We start from the raw sequence: 25,867 nt of genomic DNA on the forward strand, positions 1-25,867 counted from the left end.
TCATGAAGGTAAAGTTCTGGGCCTGGATGAATGGTACGACGCCGACAGAAGTGCAAGACACACGACTTTGCGGATGAAAACTGGAGGCCGTGGGCTAGACTAGCAGGGTCATTAAATCTTTTGGTAAAATCAGATTTCTCTCATAGATTTCAAGGTCAATGCTGCAGCTGTTTTATCATTTGAGTGTATGAGGGGTAGCAAAAAGATCAAAATAAGGTTCTTCATCAGCTTAGCCAAGGTGACATATTGTAAGTATACTGAGTACAGGAGGAAGAACACCACAATCACATCACCATGTGTCCATTTGTCAGAAGATAAGAATCATGACTGAACTTGGTCTGGTCACTCTATGATTATATTAGATTAGATTAGATTAGATTTTTGTTCCATCAGATGGTTCTCGAGGACACGGAACATGTCAGAAAGTATATCATATAACATTTGCGTATAATCCTCATTTCCTTGACCATTTGTTAGGAGATTGTCAAGATATCTTAATCCATTAGGCCATAGCCTAATCCCAGTGTCACTGAATCTGTGCCTGACCACGTACTAAAGAAAAACAAGAAGAAATTTGGAAAGAGACGTAAGGTTAAGGGTGAAGAAAAACTCTGAAGTTTGCCAAACATATTTTTATTCTGTCAGGGATAACAAAGGACCTGAAAGAGCACTTTAATGTTCAGGATAGCATTTTGAAAAGTGATTATAAAGATGAACACCAACAAAATTAAAACAACAGTAATGGTATGTAGTCTAATTGGCTATTCCTCAGGGAACGAGATTACAAAATGAGCCACTATACGTAATAGATGAGTTGCACTATATGGGCAGCAAAATAGCTGACAATGGCCACATCAGAGAGACTATAAAATACAGACCATCAATAAAAAGAAAAGCATTTCTGAAAAAGAGAAATTTTTTAACTGAGAATGCCATACAATAAATAAATAAATAAATAAACAGTGAATCTGAACAGATTATCGGCTCTTCATGTATAAGTGAGGATCTAGATATTTCAGCACCATATTCTGGCTATAAAATGATACACGTCCCGAATTCCAAGGCAATTAACATATCATTAAATGGTACAGTGACAACAGGAAATGCAGTCTGAGGAACAAAAACTACTCCAGTCTGGGGAACAAAGACTACTCCAATTTCTATTTTTTTTTAAAATCATAAAAGCCACATTTATTATAATACAGGAACAAAGCTTATTATTTCTTCAAAAATTTATCTATTGTAGAAAAAAATTAGGCAGCAGAAATAATCCCAACTGGTAGCATTATCAGAAACTTAATGCTGAAAGAAAGGCGCTTTTCAAGCAGATAGTCAGGTGCACTGTTGGGCAAGAAGTAGTGGCCAATTTGCTGACTGCACCGAGAGTGTACAGGGAACCCCATTTGAGCATTCAGTATCAGTGTGTAGCAGTAAGTCAGGAAGTGAGTATCAGTCTGTAACAGCCTTGTGATGTATTCACTTGTGACGGTAGTTGCAACCCTGAGTACTAGCCTCAGATGTTTATATGCAAAGGAGCTTTTAACTTATCATGAGGGACTATGGTCATACTTGATTCGCATTGTATAAAGTTGTGTTTTCATGTGAACATCAGACAATTACATGTCTCATTCATTCCAGTTCAGCGAGTTCTTGAGTGCTGCCCATATTAAAAATCTGTGTGGCAAGTGAAGGATTCAACTTTCCACTTTTGGGTGAGCTAAACTGTCTTTGACTAGCCTGGCTGTCCTGCTGACATTTAATAGAGACAGAATCTGCAATTAATAAAATTATGGATAGGGTTTTGATTCTGAACTGTGCCTGTTGTCATGGAAAGAAGAAGAAAAAGATGATGATGGAAAGGAGAAATAACTGTTTCAGGGTTTGTGGAAGATGGTTAAAAGTGAAATAAAACCCAGGCAACTAAAAAGTGTAGCTGGAAACTGAGGTATTCTCCAAAAAGGGTCATCACAGACAGTACAACTAAAATGGAATGATAAAATTAAGACCGTACACACTAGAAGGTCAAGAAACTTTAACTGTTAGATAAATAAAATACATACACAAAAAAATTTTAAAAAAATGTATAACAGTGCGGAGGTAGAAATTAGCTGGAGATCACTCATGGCATACACACCTCAGTGAGATGCGCCACCAGGTCACAGACTGCAGGAATATGGGTTATCGTGAGATGACTACCACTGCTGCATTGAGACGAGTTCCCTGAACACAAAAGGAGCTATTGAGTATGCCTGGTGTGGCCAATATGCAGTCAGCACAATATGACAGTATCTTTCCGAGATGCCTCGAGAGAAGTATGCCATGCCTTGGTAGTCCTCTAGATTGCTCTCAACATGTTGAGGGTCACAGTAGCCTGTCATTCCAGATCTCAGGTTTTCAAAAGTTGATGTCGCAGTTGCAGTCTTAGGTCTACGCCAGGTAGCCCATGTTCAAGTTTGTCTCTTGTGGTCACTTTTTCAGCTAATTTTGTTTTCAGGGGGCTCATTTCACAGAACACTCATGTGGCTCGGTGTTCAGACGAATGTTACTGTAATTCCAGAGCTGTGTAGATCAACTAATAGGTCTCAAAAGCCAGCGACCAAAGAGTTTCTGGGGTAGCACTGAGATATGCCTTGTAAGCACCTCATGGAGCCACTATAAACAAGGGTGTTCTCTGCAGCAATAATTTTGACGTACTTCCGAACACATGATATGATGACCAACTCTGTAGTGCATACAACTGGCTGGTTCAACTGGCTCCGAGCACCATGGGACTTAACTGCTGAGGTCATCAGTCTAGTGCATACACTGCACACACTCGGCTGAGAATATTTATCATGCCCCCTTGCATGTCCAAAAGCACAATCAACCCTGCCATTGACTTTTGATCCGTAGGTGTAGATACATGTTGAGTTTGGGTGGTTGTGAAGAACTGAGCAGAACGGGCATGTGAGAATGGTAGGATTAGCATTTTCTTAGGGCAACAAAACAGGTCCATCAAAACCATAAGACTGGGTACACACCATAGGAGGGAGGGAGGGGGAGGAGGGAGGGGGGCGCACTGCGTACACAGACAAGAGAGGAAGCCTGAGGTCTGTGCACAGGGCTTCCAATTGTATCTCAGCTGGTCTACCCATTTTAGGGTGATTCATAAACAATCTGAACTATAGGTTGGGAAAAGGTGAACTAACACTAACTGCTGGGCATCTGAAAGATTGTGACAACAGAATTTTTCAAGATTTGCTAGTGTCTGGCCCTCAGTGGTGGGATACCAACTTCCACTAGGAGGCTGTCTACAGGGCTTGTATGGAAAGCTCCAGTTGTCAAATGGACACCACTATGATGGACAGTGTCTAACAAGCTCATTACTGATGGGTGCTGCTGAACCGTAACCAACACACCCATAGCATAGATGCGATAAAATCAAAACTTTGTACAATCACAGAAGAACTGTGCAGCCTGCGCACCAGGAGGCACTGCTGAGAAATGTAAGGTATTAAGTTTTCTCCTGAAATTTACCTAGAGGTGGTGTAATCAAGTTAACTTATTATCAAACAAAAAGCCTAAAAACTTGAAATGTTCAACGAGTTCAAGTAACTGGTTAAGGAGGTAAAGTTCTGGGTATGGATGCACAGTCCTGAGTCTACGGTTCAGCAGCACCCATCAGTAATGAGCTTGTTAGACACTGTCCATCATAGTGGTGTCCATTTGGCAACTGGAGCTTTCCATACAAGCCCTGTAGACAGCCTCCTAGTGGAAGCTGGTATCCCACCACTGAGGGCCAGACACTAGCAAATCTTGAAAAATTCTGTTGTCACAATCTTTGTGAGAGAACACTGAAATCTATGATTCAGGGTGCAGTTATGTATTCTCTGTGTAGCCCCCTGAAGTTAGATCTCTGTGGGGCGCACATGATGTAGAGATGTAATAGAGACAAAGGTCCTGCACATACAGTGACAGCGATACTGTGGGTCCCACTGCAGCCACGACACCACTGACTGCAATGGTAAAGAGGGTCACACTTGGAATCAATTCCTGAGCTACCCCAAATTCCTGTTAAGTATTCACTGTTAAGGGTAGACACTTTCCAGACCTGGTACAGTAAGAGGGGTTTGACATCTTGGATACAAAAGCCCCACTGATGAAGAGTAGTCAGGATGTGATGGTGCCAGGTGGTACTGTACACCTTCTGCAGGCCAAAAACCACAGTGATCAAGTATTGGTGATGTGTGGAATCTGCATACTGCAAATTCCAGATGAAGCACTTGGTCTGTAGTGGACCAGAATGCCCAAAAGCCACTTTGAAATTGCAATATATGTCAGGCCCAATATAGTCTGTAGTTGAACACGACTTTGAATAATTTATACATCCTGTTCATTAGGGAGTGTTATCAATAATTAGCAAAATTTGATGGCTTTTTCCAGGTTTCAGGGCAGGAACAATAATAAACTTACCCTTAAAAAAATACAATTTAAAAACCCGTGAATGTGTTTTATGCTGTCACAGCTAAGGTGTTTAAGTATTTGGTTATGGATTTTATCATGTCCAGGGGATCTCTCTCGACACACTGCTAAAGCACTGCAGAATTCCCATTCACTAAATGGAACACTGTATGGCTCAAAGCCTTGTGCATGAAAGGATAGGGAGTTTCTCTCCGCCAAACATTTCTTGATCAGGAAATTAGAATGGTAGTTACTGCAAGCGGGCACCTCAGTGAAGTGTGTCACAAAATATTCGGCACTGGCAGCAGGATCAACACAGATGTTGCCACAGAGAGAGATGCCAGGAACTATCATGAAGAGTGTGGGGTTGCAGAAGCGGTAGGGTTAGTCCACGTCTGAGACAAAGGGGTTGGGCTCTCACACATGATAGATACTGTTCCCAACACTTCCATTTTCACTTTTTTATTAAAAAACTGTCCCTGCACTTCAAGTCTCTTGAATGCTATTGAATGTTCCACAGAAGGATTACATTTGTGCCCTTGAAGTGCCCTTCAGTACTCCCCAACAGCTTGCAGCTATTTTCTCAGGATGCCACGGCACACATTTCTGGTAGGAGAGGTCTGAAGAATAGGGTATTGTTACTTCTGCAGCCTGTATAATTTTGTCAATGGTACCTCTTACCACCCCTCTGACAGCAATCTCTTGACTGACCTCAAAAGTAGCTTACCAGGTGAAAGTTTGCCAATTGGCTTTCTGAAGTGACCACTGTGGTACACGTTCAGTTGGTCGATGGCTTGAGAAAGAGACACTGATAAGAATGTGCTTACTGATGCAGAGATCTCCATGGGCATACCAGTGGACCAAGTGTAAGACACTCGACTGCAGACTGTAAAACCTACAGCTGAGGATGATCCACAGGTTGTACTGAAAAGTGTCACTCCACTAGCATTAAGTAGTCAGACTTCCAGCTTTGAAATTAACTGTACCATTACTTCTTCCCTGGTAGATGTGGTTTCAATGTCTCACAGGGGTTGTAGACATTGAATTCCCCTGGCCGTTGATGGAAGAGTGGAGGCAGTTGTTCCACCAACTCCACCGGCTAGTGATATGGCATAGACATATCCAGAGGTAGAGTGATATTAGATACTGCTAGCCCAACTAGGAAGTAGACACGAACAGCCATAGCTTCTAAAGCAATGGTTAGTAGCACCTGCTCAATGAAAGTGTCATAACGAATGAGCGTCCAGACCCCTCCACACACACACACACACACACACACACACACACACACACACACACACACACTTGGTGTTAATGCTATTTTGACAGTACGATTCACAGTTATTTATAGTAGAAAGTTGACTTTCTGAGAATCTTTTCTCCTGAAGTGCTACACCAACTGCAGAGTAAGTAGCCATTAACTGACTGAGTTTGGCCAGGTGGCGATAGTAGCTATTACAGGTCCACTGAGGGAACATTAGAACACTATCTGAGAATGCAAAGATAGAGAAACGAGAGAATTAAATACTTTGCAGCAGAGTCATTTTCGATCTGTTTCTTCATTTGCTTTCATAGCCTCGGCCTCTGTGAGGATGGTGGCCAGATCGAGCGATGCACCAGAATTCATTTTAACTTTTGATTATCGTCCTTGTCTCTGTGAAGTTTTGGTTTCTGTGAGGATTTTCCTGTCTCAACTTCTACAACCAGGATGGACCACTTTTCTTCTATGACCTGCAGCCTGTGGCTCTGTCAGCCATTGAGTGGTGCAGGACTGCTGCTCTGTTTCTTCATGGGAAGGAGTGAGGGTGCACCTTGGCAGGTGTCCTTTTCCCTGATGATGTCTAAGGAGGACGAGGCAGCTCCAGCTGCACCGATGGGTTGGTTTACCACTGGTACTGCCGGTTCAGGGGACAAGGTAGCTGATGTCACCTCCCTCAACTGAAGAACAGGATCTGACATGGGACTATGACCAGGAATTACTGGTTTGAGACTCTGTGATCACACTAGGTATGGATTTTGACACGGTTCAAGGTGTTCAAACTTTTTCTTAACACCCTGATAAGACAGGCAGTTGTACCTCCCAGTATCAAGTCAGAGTTTTATTGTGGCTTTTAAGAACTGGAAATGTGGGCAAGTGGAATGCAGACCAATGGTAACTTGTCAGTTTTTATGTTTTCAGCCATTCCTTATTTGCTTCTATATTCTTGGATATGTGATCCATCTGTGCAAGTAAATGAAAAGCTGTTTGTGTTGTACTATATGCATTTCACTTCTTTTCATTTGTGATGCATCTTCAGTGGAGGGCATTACATGTTTGTTTTATATAATAATTAGATTATGTGATGTCTAGAGATATATTACGGTATTACAGTTTTTTGGTATTCTCTCATTAGGTAAGGAACAGCTATTTCGGTGCGAGTCTCAAGAGAATAAAATTACATTTGGTTTTATTTACAATTTTGTGATTTTATTAATCCACACTGGTCATGTTAGAGTTGTGCTTAGCTGCCCCTCTTACACTAGGATGCCAGATTTTTGGCATTTGCTAAATATGTTTCAAATTAACAAATTAACATTTCGCTTTAGCTGATTTGGTAATTTATTACTTTCCTGTTCATTGGAAGGGCTCTATGCAAGTATAGCTTTCCTGCAATGTTAGGAGTTTTATGTTTTAACTGTTCATTCTAATATCTGTATGTACTCTCTCTCTCTCTCTCTCTCTCTCTCTCTCTCTCTCTCTCTCTCCCTCTAGATGAATGAAAAACACACAGTGACAGTTTACAACAGTATATACAGTAAACACACACAACCAATACACAGTGAACGTGAAGCGTTCAATTGAAATGTATTTGAAAAATACCAAAAATCAGACATCCTGATGCACGAAGGCCAACTAAGTAAAACTCCATGACAACACATAGGCCTACGGATTAACAAGGTCACAAAATCATAAGAAGGACAAAATCTTAATTTAAACTTTCAAAACTTGTATCACAAAATTTGTTCCTTGCATAAAAAGGACCAAAAAAAAACTGCAATAACATATCTGTAATCATTATATAACACAATTATTATAAAGATACAGCAAACATGTAATATGAGCAACTGAAGATGTTACACAAATAAAAAGAAGATAAATGCACATGGCACAAAACAATCGGTATTCAATTTAGTTGCATAGATAGACCATATCTCCAATACCAATGTTCACTTGTTTACAAATAGTTTCATTTTACCCACTCAGTAATTTACAGGACCTTGTTGCATAGTGTTATACTGTAGGACAAAATCTAAAACACACAATCCAACAACCATTGCTACCACAGAAATACAGCAAGTTCACTTAAGTTGCTGCTTGATTCTGTTTTAGTTTTATTTATTTTGAAGAAGTATGCTACAGGATTTAACTTCTGTTAATTTCCTTTTTATTTGTATTTTGTGTTCAGGATGGGCATTGTCTGGTGGGTGAGTGGCTTTTGGCGAGCAACTTGTGGTTTATGGAGGTTAGGACCCATTTTTTCGGTGCTCTGTTTGTTAGTGAATGGTTGCATTTTGGCTCAACTTAAGTATTGGGCTGGTTCAAAGAAAAGTTGGCAATGCGAACTGGAGACTATATGCATCCAGTAGTGTCTGGAGACTAGTTCATATATAGTCACAAACCAAAGAAAGTAAAGCTTATTTTGGTATATGCCCAAAGTAGCACGGAAGAAAAGACTAAGATAGGTTGGAATGTTATAGTTTTGAAGTGTGTTTGTAAAACCAGCAAATGTGAATGGGGGCGGGGGGGGGGGGGGGGGCTAGCGGTGGTGACACAGACGTGTAGGACAGTCCAAGATACAGGTTGGGTCTGAAACTGAGATTGGCTGTTCACTTGCAGCAATAATTTTTAAATTGACAGCTTCAAAAAGTTGGTTGAGTATTTTCAGAAAGTTTAAATTTTTGAGACTGGAGTTAGAAGATGCCTACTCTAAAGACTGCATAACACACACTAAACTTCTATGAATGAAAACTGTTTCCCAAATGAAGTAGTGTGTGCCCACAAAGATACTTGCAAACAGAATGTCAGCAGCATATTATGCCCAAAAGAGTACTGTCATCAATGTGTAACTGCCAGTGTCTTTTTGTAACATACTGTTCATATGTATACTCAGTTCTTTAAGTATGGAATTCTTTTCTGCAAAAAATATATACAAAATATGAACGTAGTTTACAAATTACTGAACAGAGCCATAAGAACAGTAACTAAAAATGGTAATTGAGCTAATTGTAAAGATCTGTTCAAAACACTTGGGAGCTTAGGTACACTGTGTGGGTATATTTCTCAATATTAGAAACTTAATCACCCATGCACATTAAAAATGACTTTCATCATTATTGCACAAACAGCTCTGACCATGACCACATAACAGATCTTGATTTAACTCGCATTTACCAAGAAAGAATAAATGTATAGCTCATTACAGCATTTTCCAGCAAATAATAAAACCATAGCTACAACAAACTGCACACCAGGAAAATTAAAGAGATTACTAAAACAAACTTATTTAAAAAGGCAGTTAAAAACTCTCTCTTGAGCAATACATTCTATACAATGAAGATTAGATAAGAAAAACTAGGAGTTTGGTGAAAATGTAACACAAATAATAAAAATAATGATGGTAATGATAATAAAATATCCATCATAACACTTTCACAACTTTCCCTTCTCTGAAGAGCCTTATTCCCTAACCTCTGCAATGTCTAATAGTAACAGCATATCTCACTCATTATAGCAGGATGCTGACTGATTCTCAGATGAGACGCTGTAATGCATAATACAGAAACCAAATGTCACTATTGACCTGATGTCAGCTGATAGTGTGTGTAGTGTTACATTATGAGGGTTGCTCCTGCCACAGCCAACTACCTGTTCCATCCTTGTAAAACTAGACCTGTAAGCATCTAACTGCCTGTGTCTATTTTTTGTAGTTATTAAATTGCAATGCCATGACATGTCCAGTATCCTTGTAAAAGCAATCTCTGTGAGTGTGTGTAGGGGTGGGGGGAGTGAAGGGAGAGGATACTAATTGTGTCATTTGTACATTTGATCAGTAAATCCAGATCACAGCAATCACACAAACAAGTACGGTGGCACTCAATAACAGGGAGTATAATTGTGAGTAATGTGTTACACATAACTTTGCAGAATATTTTCGTTCGTGTTTTACTCAAGCAGGAACACTAGATTGTAACGTCTTGTTGTTGACGCCAGTCATTTCCTAAAGTGCTTGCAAACTGCCTCCCTAACTTTCAAGAACTGTTACATGATGTTCTGTAATACAAAACAATCACTGTACTCCTTCCACAATGAACTTCACTTTTCCTATCTTAGTTCTCTATAAAACTAGTACTATATATTACCCGCCTGAAGTAGGACATTACAGGTACCACAACACTAATATTGACTTGCGCCACACCAAAGTAGTAAACTGAAGTTGTTTACTGAATACTTTATGTAATTTGACGGTGTAACTATAGACAGATAGCATTAAAACGGGCGTAAACAGTTTGTATAGTGGTGATTTCAAGACATACTGTTACAGTTCACCAAAACTATGTTTTGTGGAGTTCGAATTTCGTGCTTTGCGAATGTGTGCGAGTAAAATAATGGCATATATAGTAATACCTTTTGCAGGCGATACATTTACAGAAAAAATGTTCGGCACGCTCCTGTCGCACACATTTCCAGTCGGCCATAACAATATACAGCATTTGGATAATTTCTTCTCTTTGCAGATTAATAAAAGACTTCAAACTGTCTGTCTAATATTAAACATCTTGTCCATTGAAAATGGAAACAATGCAGTAACTTCATTGCTGTAAAAAACTGCACCATTTCTACGACACTGATAAGGCGAAACAGGTACAATAACTCCGTGTGTTACGCAAGTTAGCAACTAATCTCACAAAGCTGATGAACAATCATCACTACACTACGCCCTGTCAGCGAAAAACAACTGTTCCTATGTTTTCATTTACTATCGCAACAATGAGGACAGCAAACCTCATCTCATCAAAGATGACATTGAAGATACCATCTCAAGTGTCAAATTAGAAGAACTAATTTTTCTTGGCCCTTTAAATGACATTTAGATGCAAATATAGCATCAAAGATATGCTTCGAAATTCATTCTCGCTGTATTTTGGTATTTAATATACAATTGAAGGGGACGTCTTTGTTTGTATTATGGGGTTTGCTCGGTATATATCCCCTTAAATACTGCTATGAAAATTGTATTGCGAAATAATCTACAGTCAGGTTGATATTACTTCCCAGCTCATGATTTTTAATGTCTATTCGGCTAATTTGTTGAACTAATGGAGGTGGTATCTATACTCAAGTCAAACTAGGCTCTGTTGTGTTCTATGATCAAAGGTCGTGTTGTTTGATACATCTTTGCTCAACAACATGGCGTCGAAAGAGGTACGTGTTTATGTTTTGTTTTTGTGGAAAGGATGTGTGACATTTTCAGTAGAGACAGTATTTTTAATTGGTTGAATTAATTTGAAAAGGTTAACTTGATAACATACAGATCAGTTTAGTTATTATAAGACGACCGGTTTGATTTATTATAGAGAGCAGAAGATCATCGAAGAAAGTGGGACCGCGATGAATATGAACGTTTGGCTGCAGAAAGAATACAGGAAGAATTGGAAGCACAAGAAAAAGCGAAACAAAAACAGCCACCTATTAAACGAGACTTATTGCGGCAACGTGACTACCGAGTTGATTTAGAATCCAAATTAGGAAAGAGTGTAGTCATAACAAAAAACACTCCGTCGTCGCAAACAGGAGGGTATGCCTTCAGACATCTTACAAGCCCCGTTGCTGATATGTCATGCACCATTACTTAGTTGATGTGTAATTTCACATGTGTTGACAGTATATTGACCTGTAATTCTTTGCAGGTACTACTGTAATGTGTGTGATTGTGTTGTGAAAGATTCCATTAACTTCCTAGACCACATAAATGGAAAGAAACGTAAGTGACTCTCTACTAATTGTAATTGTGTAAATTGCTATCATGTTTCATTTTTTCTGTTCTGCTTTTTTTAATAACAGTAATCAATATTACTTATCTTGCAACCAGACTATAAGGAAGTGATAGTGGAGTAATGACTGAGCAGAAATAAGTGTCATAGTTTTTCGTTATTGATGGATTCACACCAATCAGTAAAGAATAGATCTCAATTAGTATACATTGATCTATGCAAAATCATATTGACCAGCTGCAATGTAGTCAGGAGCCCTCACGTGTTTGCTATGGATTCAGTCATGCATACAATATAAAAACTGCCAAAATGCAGTTGCATATGTGGAGTTCATGCCAATTAAACCAATCTTTGTGTAAATAGTTAATTCATTTATAATATAATCTGTATGTTGATGTCAGTGTATCCTTTTCTTCTGGATTTTTTAGATATGCTCAGGAAGCCATACAACTACTTTCATATTTAATCACGTGCATCCACATATATTGATCAGTTTCAAGACATGTCATTTCAGGAGAACCATATTTAATAGGTGACACAACAGACACTATGCCCATATCCAAGAGAATTTGTGGTTATCCACTAACTCCCAGAAGTGTGTGAAAATTCTCTAATGAATAAAAAACTCTATACTTCTGGAAGAACCACTACTGCTTTGTGAATGCCTAAGGATGTGATGATTTATTTCATGTACTTATTCATCATTTAGCACAACAGTACAGGACCGCTTATCTAACAGAACTTTGTTACTAACAGTATTAAAAGCATTAGAAAGATCAAAATCAAGTTGGACTACAACACTGCTGTTTTTTTATACATGTAATCCTTTGTTGCTTTTCTGTACTTCAAATTGTTCAAAAGCCATGTTGATTACTACTCACTAACTTCTTGTTACTTAAGTGTACAGTTAATTTGTAAACCTGTAACCTTATTTGGCTCACACATTAACACACTTTGACACAGTTGATCATACAGTCCTAGTAAAGAAACTAGAGACTACTGGTGTTTGTGGACATGCAGCAAACTGGATAACATCATATCTAACAGGAGGCAATATGTAGCCATTAATAACTTATACAGATCAAAAGTTAGAAGCATTAAGTATGGTGTACCTCAAGGATCTGTAATGGGACTTGTTCTCTCCAATTTATTTGTGAATAATATACAACATGTGAAAATGAAATCAAAATACTTAATGCATATGATATGACTGTGCTAAATGTTTCCAACGATTTGGAAGCACTTGAGCAAAATACATTCATATCAGTCAGTAGTACAGCACAATGGCTCTCTGAAAATAAGTTAATTATTAATGTGAAAAAAAAACTATGCACATGGTCTTCAAAAATAAACAAAAAAAGAACATATGGATGTTTTCTTAGATTGAAAAGGACTGGAAGAAATAGCTTCGGTTAAGGTTTTGGGCATTCCAATAGACCCGAGCTAAATTGGAAACTGCAGATAAATACTGTTTCCAGTAAGCTAAGCTCTGTGAATGAAACAACTGGCTCAGTGTACTCACCGAGACCTCTTGTGCACTGTCTGTCATGGTTTTTTTGAACCATACATGCGATATGGAATCACAGTGTGGAGTAACTCAACCATCACAAGAATGAAGAGAATATTCACATTACAGAAGCAAGCCATTCGAATTATATTGAAAAAGAAGCAAAAAGAATCATGTAAAAGTTGTTTCAAAGAACTAAACATTCTAACATTTCCATCATTGTATATATTTAAGACCATTGTGAGTGCATTATGTGATCAGACAAAACTTGATACTAATGAGACTGTTCGTACACACAACACAAAGAACAGAGAACAACTGCGGTGCATTCCACATAGACTTAAGATTTTTGAAACAGGGCCCAAATATTCTGGCATCAAGTTAATACAAGCGATGCCAAGGGAATTAAAAGACCTCAAAACTGAGAAAACGTTCCCCACAACTCTAAAAAAGTTTCTGATACAAAAGAATTTTATAGTGTAGCAAACAGTGATCAAAAGTTCATCCTGTGAGTGATAAATCTCACACATCATAAAAAGAACTAGCAACAGAAATCAGTGTTAAAGAAATGAACTATAATTAGAAACCACTGATGTATAATATAAGCTAATTATATCTCACAAAATGCTTTTTTTTTATCAAAAATGAGAGCAACAGGAAGTGCAAAGTGGCTAAGCAGGGATGGCTAGAGGACAAATGTAAGGATGTAGAGGCTTATCTCACTAGGGGTAAGATAGATACCGCCCACAGGAAAATTAAAGAGACCTTTTGAGAAAAGAGAACCATGTGTATGAATATCAAGGGCTCAGATGGAAACCCAGTTCTAAGCAAAGAAGGGAAAGCAGAAAGGTGGAAGGAGTATATAGAGGGTCTATACAAGAGCGATGTACTTGAGGACAATATTATGGAAATGGAAGAGGATGTAGATGAAGATGAAATGGGAGATACGAAACTGCGTGAAGAGTTTGACAGAGCACTGAAAGACCTGAGTCGAAACAAGGCCCCGGGAGTAGACAACATTCCATTAGAACTACTGACAGCCTTGGGAGAGCCAGTCCTGACAAGATGAGTGAGCAAGATTTATGAGACAGGCGAAATACACTCAGACTTCAAAAAGAATATAATAATTCCAATCCCAAAGAAAGCAGGTGTTGACAGATGTGAAAATTACCGAACTATCAGTTTAATAAGTCACAGCTGCAAAATACTAAACCGAATTATTTACAGACGAATGGAAAAACTGGTAGAAGCCGACCTCGGGGAAGATCAATTTGGATTCCGTAGAAATGTTGGAACACGTGAGGCAATACTGACCTTACGACTTATCTTGTTGTTGTTGTTGTTGTTGTCTTCAGTCCTGAAACTGGTTTGATGCAGCTCTCCATGCTAATCTATCGTGTGCAAGCTCCTTCATCTCCCAGTACCTACTGCAGCCTACATCCTTCTGAATCTGCTTAGTGTATTCATCTCTTGGTCTCCCTCTACGATTTTTACCCTCCACACTGCCCTCCAATACTAAATTGGTGATCCCTCGATGTCTCAGAACATGTCCTAAAAACTGATCCCTTCTTCTAATCAAGTTGTGCCACAAGCTCCTCTTCTCCCCAATTCTATTCAATACCTCCTCATTAGTTATGTGATCCACCCACCTAATCTTCAACATTCTTCTGTAGCACCACATTTCAAAAGCTTCTATTCTCTTCTTGTCCAAACTATTTATCGCCCATGTTTACTTCCATACATGGCTACACTCCATACAAATACTTTCAGAAACGACTTCCTGACACTTAAATCTATACTAGATGTTAACAAATTTTTCTTCTACAGAAACGCTTTCCTTGCAATTGCCAGTCTACATTTTATATCCTCTCTACTTCGACCATCATTAGTTGTTTTGCTCCCCAAATAGCAAAACTCCTTTACTTCTTTAAGTGTCTCATTTTCTAATCTAATTCCCTCTGCATCACCCTACTTAATTCGACTACATTCCATTATCCTTGTTTTCTTTTGCTGATGTTCATCTTATATACTCCTTTGAAGACACTGTCCATTCCATTCAACTGCTCTTCCAAGTCCTTTGCTGTCTCTGACAGAATTACAATGTCATTGGCGAACCTCAAAGTTTTTATTTCTTCTCCATGGATTTTAATACCTACTCCGAACGTTTCTTTTGTTTCCTTTATTGCTTGCTCAATATACAGATTGAATAGCATTGGGGAGAGGCTGGCAATAGCAAGGAAAGCGTTTCTGAAGAAGAGACATTTGTTAACATTGAGTATAGATTTAAGTATCAGGAAGTCGTTTCTGAAACTATTTGTATGGAGTGTAGCCATGTATGGAAGTGAAACATTGACAATGAATAGTTTGGACAAGAAGAGAATAGAAGCTTTCGGAATGTGGTCCTACAGAAGAATGTTGAAGATTAGATGGGTAGATCACATAACTAATGAGGAGGTATTGAATAGAATTGGGAAGAAGAGGAGTTTGTGGCACAACTTGACTAGAAGAAGGGATCGGTTGGTAGGACATGTTATGAGGCATCAAGTGATTACCAATTTAGTACTGGAGGGCAGTGTGGAGGGTAAAAATCGTAGAGGGAGGCCAAGAGATGAATACACTAAGCAAGTTCAGAAAGATATAGGCAGCACTAGGTACTGGGAGATGAAGAAGCTTGCACAGGATAGAGTAGCATGGAGAGCTGCATCAAACCAGTCTCAGGACTGAAGATCACAATACCAACAACAACAACAATTAAAATGAATGTCTCATCCTTAACAGAAGTGTCCCATTCTGTAAGTGGTTGACGTTTGTTAAGGTGTAATTTCCTGCAGATAAAACAATGTATGTGGATTGCTATATTTAAATGGGCTGAACTTTTGAATATACTGCCTTTCATACTTGCTTTTATTCACAGGTTTGTACGACCGGTAAACTTCATTCAGCTGTTATAAAGTTTCTTCGCTATCTCTATGATTATGATTTTTTGTTGAAATCTGTTTGTAAGATGACTCATCATGGTGTGTACACCCCTCCCTCCCCCCCCCCCCCCCCAAAAAAAAAGTGTTCCACATACCCCACCATGAAGAGAAGCCTTAAAACAGCTTTATAATTATTATAAGTTGACTCCATTATCCACTCATGTTTGTGATTAGCCCATGGAAATTAAGTCTAAATTACTTTATTGTGATTATATCAGCAGAAAAGCAGCTACATTTGGGGATAAAAAAACTCTATTACACGACTCAGCTGCTATTATCTGCTGCTTCAGACTAGGTATGTAGGTCAACCGAAAGTTGCAATTCCACTTGTCTGCTTTGACCTGTGACATAGCTGTGTTGTGTTGTGTGATGTCATGGTGGCGCTATGTTTGTAGAGGCTGTGTTGTAGTATCTCTTGTGTTGTGTGTTTCAAAGACATTTGTTATGTATCTCAGGCATTTGACATTTTTAACCGAGTGTGGAAGGTTCATTAATGAGTTAATTTTATTTTGTGTTTTGTGGGTGATGAATTCGTACTTGTTTGGTACTACTAAAGCCTTGCGTTTCTTATGGTCAGAAGTTTAATAGTGTTTTTCATTTTTAGTCAGTAATGGATATGACAGAGAAATTTAAGAGCAGATCATTGCTTGATGCTTTGGGCAAAGATATGGTGTCATCTTGTGGGCTTTTTTTTTTTTTTTTTTTGGTGAGGGGGGCTCAGAATTGGTGAGTCTACATTTGGTTGGCAAGTATTTTTATGTTGCTGTATTTTGTTTATTGAAGTATGTGTGGTGTGTGTGTGTGTGTGTGTGTGTGTGTGTGTGTGTGTGTGTGTGTGTGTGTGTGTGTTTTTATTATTGTTTGTGTATATCAAAATTTGTGATGATGCAAGTTTTCATGAATTTTAGGTTTTTTGCATTTGAGCTTGGTAATCGTGTTGGAGTCTGGGTGATGGACATTGTGGATATTGGTGTATTGTCATTGGTTAGGTTATGTTTTTGGTTTTAATTATGTCAATTGGCTGTTGGCTTCATTTCAGATAGCTAGGGTATGTGAAGATTTCATGTCAAATTATGTCAGTTGGCTGTTGGCTTCATTTCAGATAGCTAGGGTATGTGAAGATTTCAGTAATGGATTTGACGATTTGAGTATGTTGGTTTTTGGTACTACTGGCTTCTTTTTAGCTGCCTTACAGGTCCAGCAAAATTTGCGGATTCAGGTTTTTTATTTGTGTGTGGGTTTCTGGTGACAAGGGCTTCATATGAGCTATATAGGTCAAGCAAAATTTACAGTATTGGGTTGTCAAGTTGTGAGTTGGTTCCTAGTATCGAGGGGATTTGTTCGAGCTAAATTTACAATACCATTGTTTGTGTTCTTGCATTTTTTGGTTGTGTTGAATTTTGAGAATATCATGTGCTTGATTTTTGGGTTGATATTTGTTTTCTTATTGCTGGAGTTAAATATTTAGCATATTTTTTATATTTGTTAATGGGTGTAATGAGTGGTGTCACCATATTGTGTACGCTTGACATAGGAGTGTCCATCATCTTGATGACATCAGTGGTCAGAGCAGGCAAGTGGAATCACAACTTCTGGTAATCCGAAGCATTTATATAACTGTACACTAGCAGCTGTCTGTGTAATGGTAAAATGAAAGGCTGCTTATTCTGAACATTAATATTTCATGGAATTTACATTCCAGAATCCAGATACTGACAAATTGTAGAAGGGGCGGTTAGTAGGGTAAGGCTAGTCTTTTATGCTTATTTTACTGTTTGGTTATCTAAAATTTCTTGTCTGATATCTGATGGCAACTCGTTAAAGGCTGAAATATAAAACTCCATTTTGAACGTAGGCTGTGACGCATAAGCTGCTTCTAACATTGGGGTTGTAAATTTTAGTGTGTTCATCCAAAGTTCACTCTAATTATTACCCGAAAATAATAGGAATAAATGTATTTGCAAGTAAGTGTAAGAATCCCAAGATACCTAAAGAGTCTTCTGTAAGATGTTCAGTTATCAACTTTACATAATGTTCTTATCATCTGCTTCTGTAGAATAAATAATTTTTTGACAGCTGCATTGGCCTAGACAATTATTCCATAAGAAAGTAAAGGGTGTACATTAAGTCTGAGAACAATTTCAATTATTTATTTCTCAGGAACCAAACATTGTACAGATATCATACATATATCATTTTGAAGAGAAACCCTGAAAGTTTTTCTTCATGTATACTGCCACAACTTAATTTGGTAACTAGCCGATAGTCAGTGCTAGTAGCAAACATGGCGAGTTCAAGTGTAGAGCAAGCTTTCTGTGTGTTGGAGTTCGACAAAAACAAGTGTGCTACAGATGTTCAGAACCAAGTATGCTAAGAAGCCACCAACAAGGAAGGTCATTTACCACTGGCACAACAAATTCGTTACGACGGGTTGCTTGTGCCCGGCAAAGAGAAGCAGACATCCCAGTGTGATTGAAGTGAATGTGGAGCGCATACGAGGCACATTCATAACGAGTCCGAAGAAATCGGTGCGTCATGCATCCCGTGAACTTGAAATTGCTCCAGTGACTGTGTGGAAAGTCCTGCGACAGAAGCTGTCTATGAAACCATTCAGATTGGAGCTAATGCAGAAGCTCAATGACAAAGACAATGACAAATGTTTTGAGTTTTGTTCGCAGTTGCAACAGTTGAATAAGAATGGGGATGGCATTGTTGATCACTTAATTTTTAGCAACAAAGCCACTCTTCACACTAATGGGAAAGTGAACAGGCATAATTGCCAAGCCTGGGGTACAAAGCAACCACTCGAATGCATTGAATTTGAGCATGATTCTCCGAAGGTAAATGTTTTTTGTACCTTGTCACATCAAAAACTATACGGGCCATTCTTCTTCACCAAGAGCACTGTCACTTGATATTCCTACTTGGACATGTTACAACAATGGCTGATGCCTCAAATGTAATCGGGCTCTCTGTTCATCTTTCAGCAGGATGGGGTCCACCCCATTTTCATCGTGAAGTTCGTGGGTACCTGAACACAGAGCTGCTGCATTGATGACTCAGCCGTGCTACAGAAGGGTACAGCTGTTTCATGAAATGGCCTCTCTTTTTTTCTGTGGAGACACATTAAAGATCTGGTGTATGTACTGCCTCTACCTCCTGATGTAGCAGAGCTCCGGGAGAGAATACGGGAAGTGACTGCCACAGTTGACAATGCCATGCTGGGATGGGTATGACAAGAATTCGATTGCCGTATTGACGTCTGCTGGGTCACTCATGGTTTGCATATCGAATGTTGGTAAAAAAACTTTCAGAGTTTCTCTTCAAAATGCAATATTTATGACAGCTGTACAACGTTTAGTTCTTGTGCAATAAATAATTGAAAGTGTTACTGGACTTTATCTACACCCTGTATTGAGTGAAAAAATGTTAGCAATCCTATTTACAGATCGACACAATGAGAAATATGTTGTCTTCCTAGTTTTACAGCCTTCAGGCAAAAATCAAACAATGGAAAATACAGGATGGACTGTAACAATACCAGAGAAGGAAAGTTGCTACTCGCCATATAGCGAAGATGCTGAGTCGCGATAGGCACAATAAAAAGATTCACACACTCATAGCTTTCAGCTATTAAGGCCTTTGTCAGCAGCAGACACACATACACACACGCACACACACACTCTCATGCAGACACGTCTGCAGTCTCAGAGAGCTGAAACCACACCGCAAGCAGCAGCACCAGTGCATGATGGGAGTGGTGACTGGGTGGGGGTAAGGAGGAGGCTGTGGTGAGTATGGAGAGGGATAGTATGGTGAGAGTGGCAGACAGTGAAGTGCTGCAGTTTGGACGGAGGGCAAGAGAGAAGTTGCGGAGGGGGGTGAGGGTAAGTAGCGGAAAGGAGAGAAATAAAAAAAATTAAAAGACTGTGTGTGGCGGTGAAATGACAGCTGTGTAATGCTGGAATGGGAACAGGGAGGGGGCTGGATGGGTGAGGACAGTGACTAATGAAGGTTGAGGCCATGAGGGTTACCCATCCAGCCCCCTCCCTGTTCTCATTCCAGCACTACACAGCCGTCATTTCACCGCCACATCCAGTCTTTTAATTTATTTTTATTTATATTTCTCTCCTTTCCGATATATATATCATGATATAAATCTGCCAAGGACAGTACTTCTACTTATGGCATGTATCGGTTAGAAAAATGCACCAATGATGACTGATATCAGTCAAAATCGATTTGCAACAAGATAAATAAATTATGTTTCCACGACTGGTTGCTACATTCTTTATAATTTTATATTCCACAGTCACTGTACAGAAAGGGAACCTTATGGGGCCCAACATTCAAATAATTCTAATTCGTTGGTTTGCAGATAGGTATCATTCAGCAATTCATTTCCACCAGCAGCGGAAATGTTCCATGTGTGTCAGGCCAATCCATACGATTTCTTCAGCTGTCTGCATTGGTCTGACACAGTCACAGCATTTCTGCTGTCACCAAAAATAAATAACCCCGTGATACTTCACTTTATCAGTGATCTGTGCCATTTTGTTTTGGCTTTTCTAGCATTGTGCTGCGGTATTTGAGTGCAGGGATTTCAGTATATAGCAGGATTGCAGATGGATCTGGGGAGAAAAAAAAGATTCTTTTCTTTGTCGTGGTAATCAAAACTTTCTGATATCCCTCATAAACATGAAGCAGGCAGAACTGTACTTTCTTGTTAACTAAAGAGCAGCAGATAGTAATAGAGATAGGGCCTGGGAATAGGGTTGTTAGGGACTGGGCTTGTGATGTAGGTGGTGATTAACAGGATTGCTACTAAAACTTGGTCCACTAATGTTCACTTCGTACAACTGTTCTGGTGTTACAGCCAACTAGGAGAGAAAAAGGGGGAGTGGTGTAACGCTCTTCACGTCTATGGTATTTCCAATAAAACCACATAATAGCTACTGGGTCGTTCTAAATGGCGAGCACCTCAGGGAGCTCAGCCTTTTTTTGTGCGTATGTCATCGATCTTATTCCTCTCAACTCCCAGCAGAATGGGTGTGCCACTAGTGAGTATCAACACCTAACCTGACAAGAGGGCTCTTATAGTTACTCCTCCTGATGCAGGAATTATTCCAAGTACTCCCATTTAGAGTAACAGAACTCTTGGTGCTAGACAGAATTCGTTTTTGATAATTAAAAAGTAAGATGGCAGCTTTGAGAAAGTTTCACCTTTTGACATTCATAAGGCTTTAGAGGGAATCGCTGGCCCTTCAAAATCTACAAAGCCATTGACGAATGAGACACTGTTGGTGAAATGCCTAGTACCCAACAAGCAGTGAATCTACCGGCAGCTAAATGCCACACTCCTACATGTGTTGAAAAGAGCTACACTATTCACTTTGAACTGTAGTAGAAGTGTTAAATAACAATTTTTGCAGCCAAGATCATGTGTTGAAATAATATTATTTCTTCAATGACTGGTTTTGACCGAGTGTAGCTGCCATCTTTGGATCTTCTGGAAATAATATTAATGAGCATGAACTGCACAAACATAATGAGAGCACACTCCACTTATAAACAAAGGTGCCACATTGGCTTGACAAGTACATACAACAGAGTAAATAAAAGGTCCATAGCACCAACAGTGAGCCTAGGAATGGAAATGATCTTGTCCATGGAGCCATTATAGCTATGGCCCATCAGGAAAGACAGAGCGAGTTTCGTTCAACTCTCAAAAATCTTTTTCAGAAAGCTGATGCCTCTTTCGAAAAGGAGGCTGCTAGTGTCAGCACTCCTACATGTGTTTCTCAGTGCAGTTGCAAAGGTGCTGCTGTTACGGAGCATATAGATCCTCCCAGAACATCAGAAAAGGCCACGGATGTTGACATTGAAGAGCTTCTGGCACCTCCACAGGCAGACTCCAGTAAACAGGCCAGCACTGCTACTACCATTACTATGAATGTTTCTCCTCTGACTCTGACAAACAAACCAAATGGAAAGCACCAGTCACAGGAGAAGACAGGCTGTAAACTGTCATACCATGTAGATTCATTCTTTCTGATGGTTCTAATGATTTGGCTTTGAAGGCAGTGGAATACGAAGTCTGCCTCAAGAAACCATCTTGCTCCCAGACTAAGCCTCCATCCATTGCAAGATCCCCGCCGTGGTCGAGAGACAGTATCAGAGAGAAACCTCATCAATAAAATGGCTGCCATACTACAGTGAAAGATCAGTGGGTTCAGACACACAGAGGAACTGAAGCTCTTAGTGTAAAAATGTCCTCTGTGCTTATGTTTACAAGAAATATATTTTAAACACACTGATGCCCCTGTGCTACATGGCTACATCTTCCGTCACAAGGGTGACTGACTGAGGAAAGGGCTAAGGGAGGCGTAGCTGTGTTTGTCAATAATACACATCACTCCTCTGCTTTATGCCTGATAACTGACCTTTCCCGAGGGCATGCAGATTTACTGTATGATTAAATGATGATGGCGTCCTCTTGGGTAAAATATTCCGGAGGTAAAATAGTCCCCCATTTGGATCTCCAGGCGGGGACAATTCAAGAGGACGTCGTTATCGGGAGAAAGAAAACTGGCGTTCTACGTATCGGAGCGTGGAATGTCAGATCCCTTAATCGAGCAGGTAGGTTAGAAAATTTAAAAAGGGAAATGGATAGGTTAAAGTTAGATATAGTGGGAATTAGTGAAGTTCGGTGGCAGGAGGAACAAGACTTTTGGTCAGATGAATACAGGGTTATAAATACAAAATCAAATAGGGGTAATGCAGGAGTAGGTTTAATAATGAATAAAAAATAGGAGTACGGGTAAGCTACTACAAACAGCACAGTGAACGCATTATTGTGGCCAAGATAGACACGAAACCCATGCCTACTACAGTAGTACAAGTTTATATGCCAACTAGCTCTGCAGATGATGAAGAAATTGATGAAATGTATGATGAGATAAAAGAAATTATTCAGGTAGTGAAGGGAGACGAAAATTTAATAGTCATGGGTGACTGGAATGCGTAGGAAAAGGGAGAGAAGGAAACATAGTAGGTCAATATGGATTGGGGCAAAGAAATGAAAGAGGAAGCCGCCTGGTAGAATTTTGCACAGACCATAACTTAATCATAGCTAACACATGGTTCAAGAATCATAAAAGAAGGTTGTATACATGGAGGAATCCTGGAGATACTGAAAGGTATCAGATAGATTATATAATGGTAAGACAGAGATTTAGGAACCAGGTTTTAAATTGTAAGACATTTCCAGGGGCAGATGTGTACTCTGACCACAATCTATTGGTTATGAATTGTAGATTAAAATTGAAGAAACTGCAAAAAGGTGGGAAATTAAGGAGATAGGACCTGGATAAACTGAAAGAACCAGAGGTTGTACAGAGTTTCAGGGAGAGCATAAGGGAACAATTGACAGGAATGGGGGAAAAAAATACAGTAGAAGAAGAATGGGTAGCTGTAAGGGATGAAATAGCAAAGGCAGCAGAGGATCAAATACGTAAAAAGACGAGGGTTAGTAGAAACCCTTGGGTAACAGAAGAAATATTGAATATAATTGATGAAAGCAGAAAATATAAAAATGCAGTAAATGAAGCAGGCAAAGGGAATACAAACGTCTCAGAAATGAGATCGACAGGAAGTGCTAAATGGCTAAGCAGGGATGGCTAGAGGACAAATGTAAGGATGTAGAGGCTTATCTCACTAGGGGTAAGATCGATACCGCCTACAGGAAAATTAAAGATACCTTTGGAGAAAGGAGAACCACTTGCATGAATATCAAGAGCTTTGATGGAAACCCAGTTCTAAGCAAAGAAGGGAAAGCAGAAAGGTGGAAGGAGTATATAGAGGGTCTATACAAGAGTGATGTACTTGAGGACAATATTATGGAAATGGAAGAGGATGTAGATGAAGATGAAATGGGAGATATGATACTGCATGAAGAGTTTGACAGACCTGTGTTGAAACAAGGCCCCCGGAGTAGACAACATTCCATTAGAACTACTGACAGCCTTTGGAGAGCCAGTCCTGACAAAACTCTACCATCTGGTGAGCAAGGTGTATGAGACAGGAAAATACCCTCAGACTTCAAGAAGAATATAATAATTCCAATCCCAAAGAAAGCAGGTGTTGACAGATGTGAAAATTACCGAACTATGAGTTTAATAAGTCACAGCTGCAAAATATTAACGCGAATTCTTTACAGTCGAATGGAAAAACGATAGAAGCCGACCTTGGGGAAGATCAGTTTAGATTCCATAGAAATGTTGGAACACGTGAGGCAATACTGACCCTACGACTTATCTTAGAAGAAAGATTAAGGAAAGGCAAATCTACGTTTCTAGCATAGATTTAGAGAAAGCTTTTGACAGTGGTGATTGGAATGCTCTCATTCAAATTCTGAAGGTGGCAGGGGTAAAATACAGGGAGCGAAAGGCTATTTACAATTTGTACAGAAAGCAGATGGCAGTTATAAGAGTCGAGGGGCATGAAAGGGAAGCAGTGGTTGGGAAGGAAATGAGACAGGGTTGTAGCCTATCCCCGATGTTATTCAATCTGTATATTGAGCAAGCAATAGAGGAAACAAAAGAAAAGTTCAGAGTAGGTATTAAAATCCATGGAGAAGAAATAAAAACTTTGAGGTTCGCCGATGACATTGTAATTCTGTCAGAGACAGCAAAGGACTTGGAAGAGCAGTTGAATGGAATGGACAGTGTCTTGAAAGGAGGGTATAAGATGAACATCAACAAAAGCAAAACGAGGATCATGGAATGTAGTCGAATTAAGTCGGCTGATGCTGTGGGAATTAGATTAGGAAATGAGACACTTAAAGTAGTAAAGGAGTTTTTCTATTTGGGGAGCAAAATAACTGATGATGGTTGAAGTAGAGAGGATATAAAATGCAGACTGTCAATGGCAAGGAAAGCGTTTCTGAAGAAGAAAAATTTGTTAACATCTAGTATAGATTTATGTGTCAGGAAGTCGTTTCTGAAAGTATTTGTATGGAGTGTAGCCATGTATGGAAGTGAAACATGGACGATAAATAGTTTGGACAAGAAGAGAATAGAAGCTTTTGAAATGTGGTGCTACAGAAGAATGCTGAAGATTAGATGGATAGATCACATAGCTAATGAGGAGGTATTGAATAGAATTGGGGAGAAGAGGAGCTTGTGGCACAACTTGTCTAGAAGAAGGGATCAGTTTTTAGGACATGTTCTGAGACATCGAGGGATCACCAATTTAGTATTGGAGGGCAGTGTGGAGGGTAAAAATCGTAGAGGGAGACCAAGAGATGAATACACTAAGCAGATTCAGAAGGATGTAGGCTGCAGTAGGTACTGGGAGATGAAGAAGGTTGCACAGGATAGAGCTGCATCAAACCAGTCTCAGGACTGAAGACCACAACAACAACTGACCTGCAAGCAGTTGCAGTCGAAGTTAATGTTGTCAAATGATAACTATATGCTGTTTGTATTTACCACCACAAGAAGCCATATATCCTGAGGCTCTTGCAGATCTTACAAGCAAACCCTTGCTGGGAGACTTAAATGCCCATAATGTATTGTGAGGCTGAAACACTACTTGCCCCAGTGGTCGAGTTTTAGAGAGCCTCATGATGTTTCAGATATGGTTCATCCTCAGAGGGACAATCCCACTCATTTCAATGCTGCCGCTAGGTCATCCTCAGCCTCAGACCTCACAGATTCTGTTTGATGGGAAGTTACTGGTGATTACTGGTGACCCTCATTCCAGTGAGCACTTCCCACCTTGGATTCACCTACCAGATGGAGCAATTCTTGAAAGGAAGCCACTAAGATGGATGATCAACAGAGCTAATTGGATGCTATTCAGCCAACTGGATGTTTTTGAACACCGAGGCATCTTCTAGAAATGGGGA

General features: G+C 39.5%; 2 protein-coding genes across 3 annotated transcripts in view; one reads left to right on the top strand and one right to left on the bottom strand.

Annotated features, from left to right (window-relative positions):
- The window catches only part of LOC126413318 (FHIP family protein AGAP011705-like), a 244,294-nt gene extending 233,797 nt beyond the window's left edge, over nt 1–10,497 (bottom strand). For both annotated transcript variants that reach the window (XM_050083218.1, XM_050083217.1), the window contains exon 1: nt 10,106–10,497. The gene's annotated coding sequence lies outside the window, so the exon portion shown is untranslated. The remainder of the gene's footprint in view (nt 1–10,105) is intronic.
- A 254-nt stretch (nt 10,498–10,751) lies between these two features.
- Nucleotides 10,752–25,867, top strand: part of LOC126413319 (zinc finger matrin-type protein 2) — a 42,395-nt gene continuing 27,279 nt past the window's right edge. The window contains exons 1-3 of the mRNA XM_050083219.1: nt 10,752–10,903; nt 11,056–11,276; nt 11,389–11,462. Of these exons, the coding sequence (XP_049939176.1) occupies nt 10,889–10,903; nt 11,056–11,276; nt 11,389–11,462 (310 nt within the window). The 5' untranslated portion in view covers nt 10,752–10,888. The remainder of the gene's footprint in view (nt 10,904–11,055; nt 11,277–11,388; nt 11,463–25,867) is intronic.

The sequence above is a fragment of the Schistocerca serialis genome, chromosome 7, assembly GCF_023864345.2.
Source record: "Schistocerca serialis cubense isolate TAMUIC-IGC-003099 chromosome 7, iqSchSeri2.2, whole genome shotgun sequence".
Classification (NCBI taxonomy): Eukaryota; Metazoa; Arthropoda; class Insecta; order Orthoptera; family Acrididae; genus Schistocerca; species Schistocerca serialis.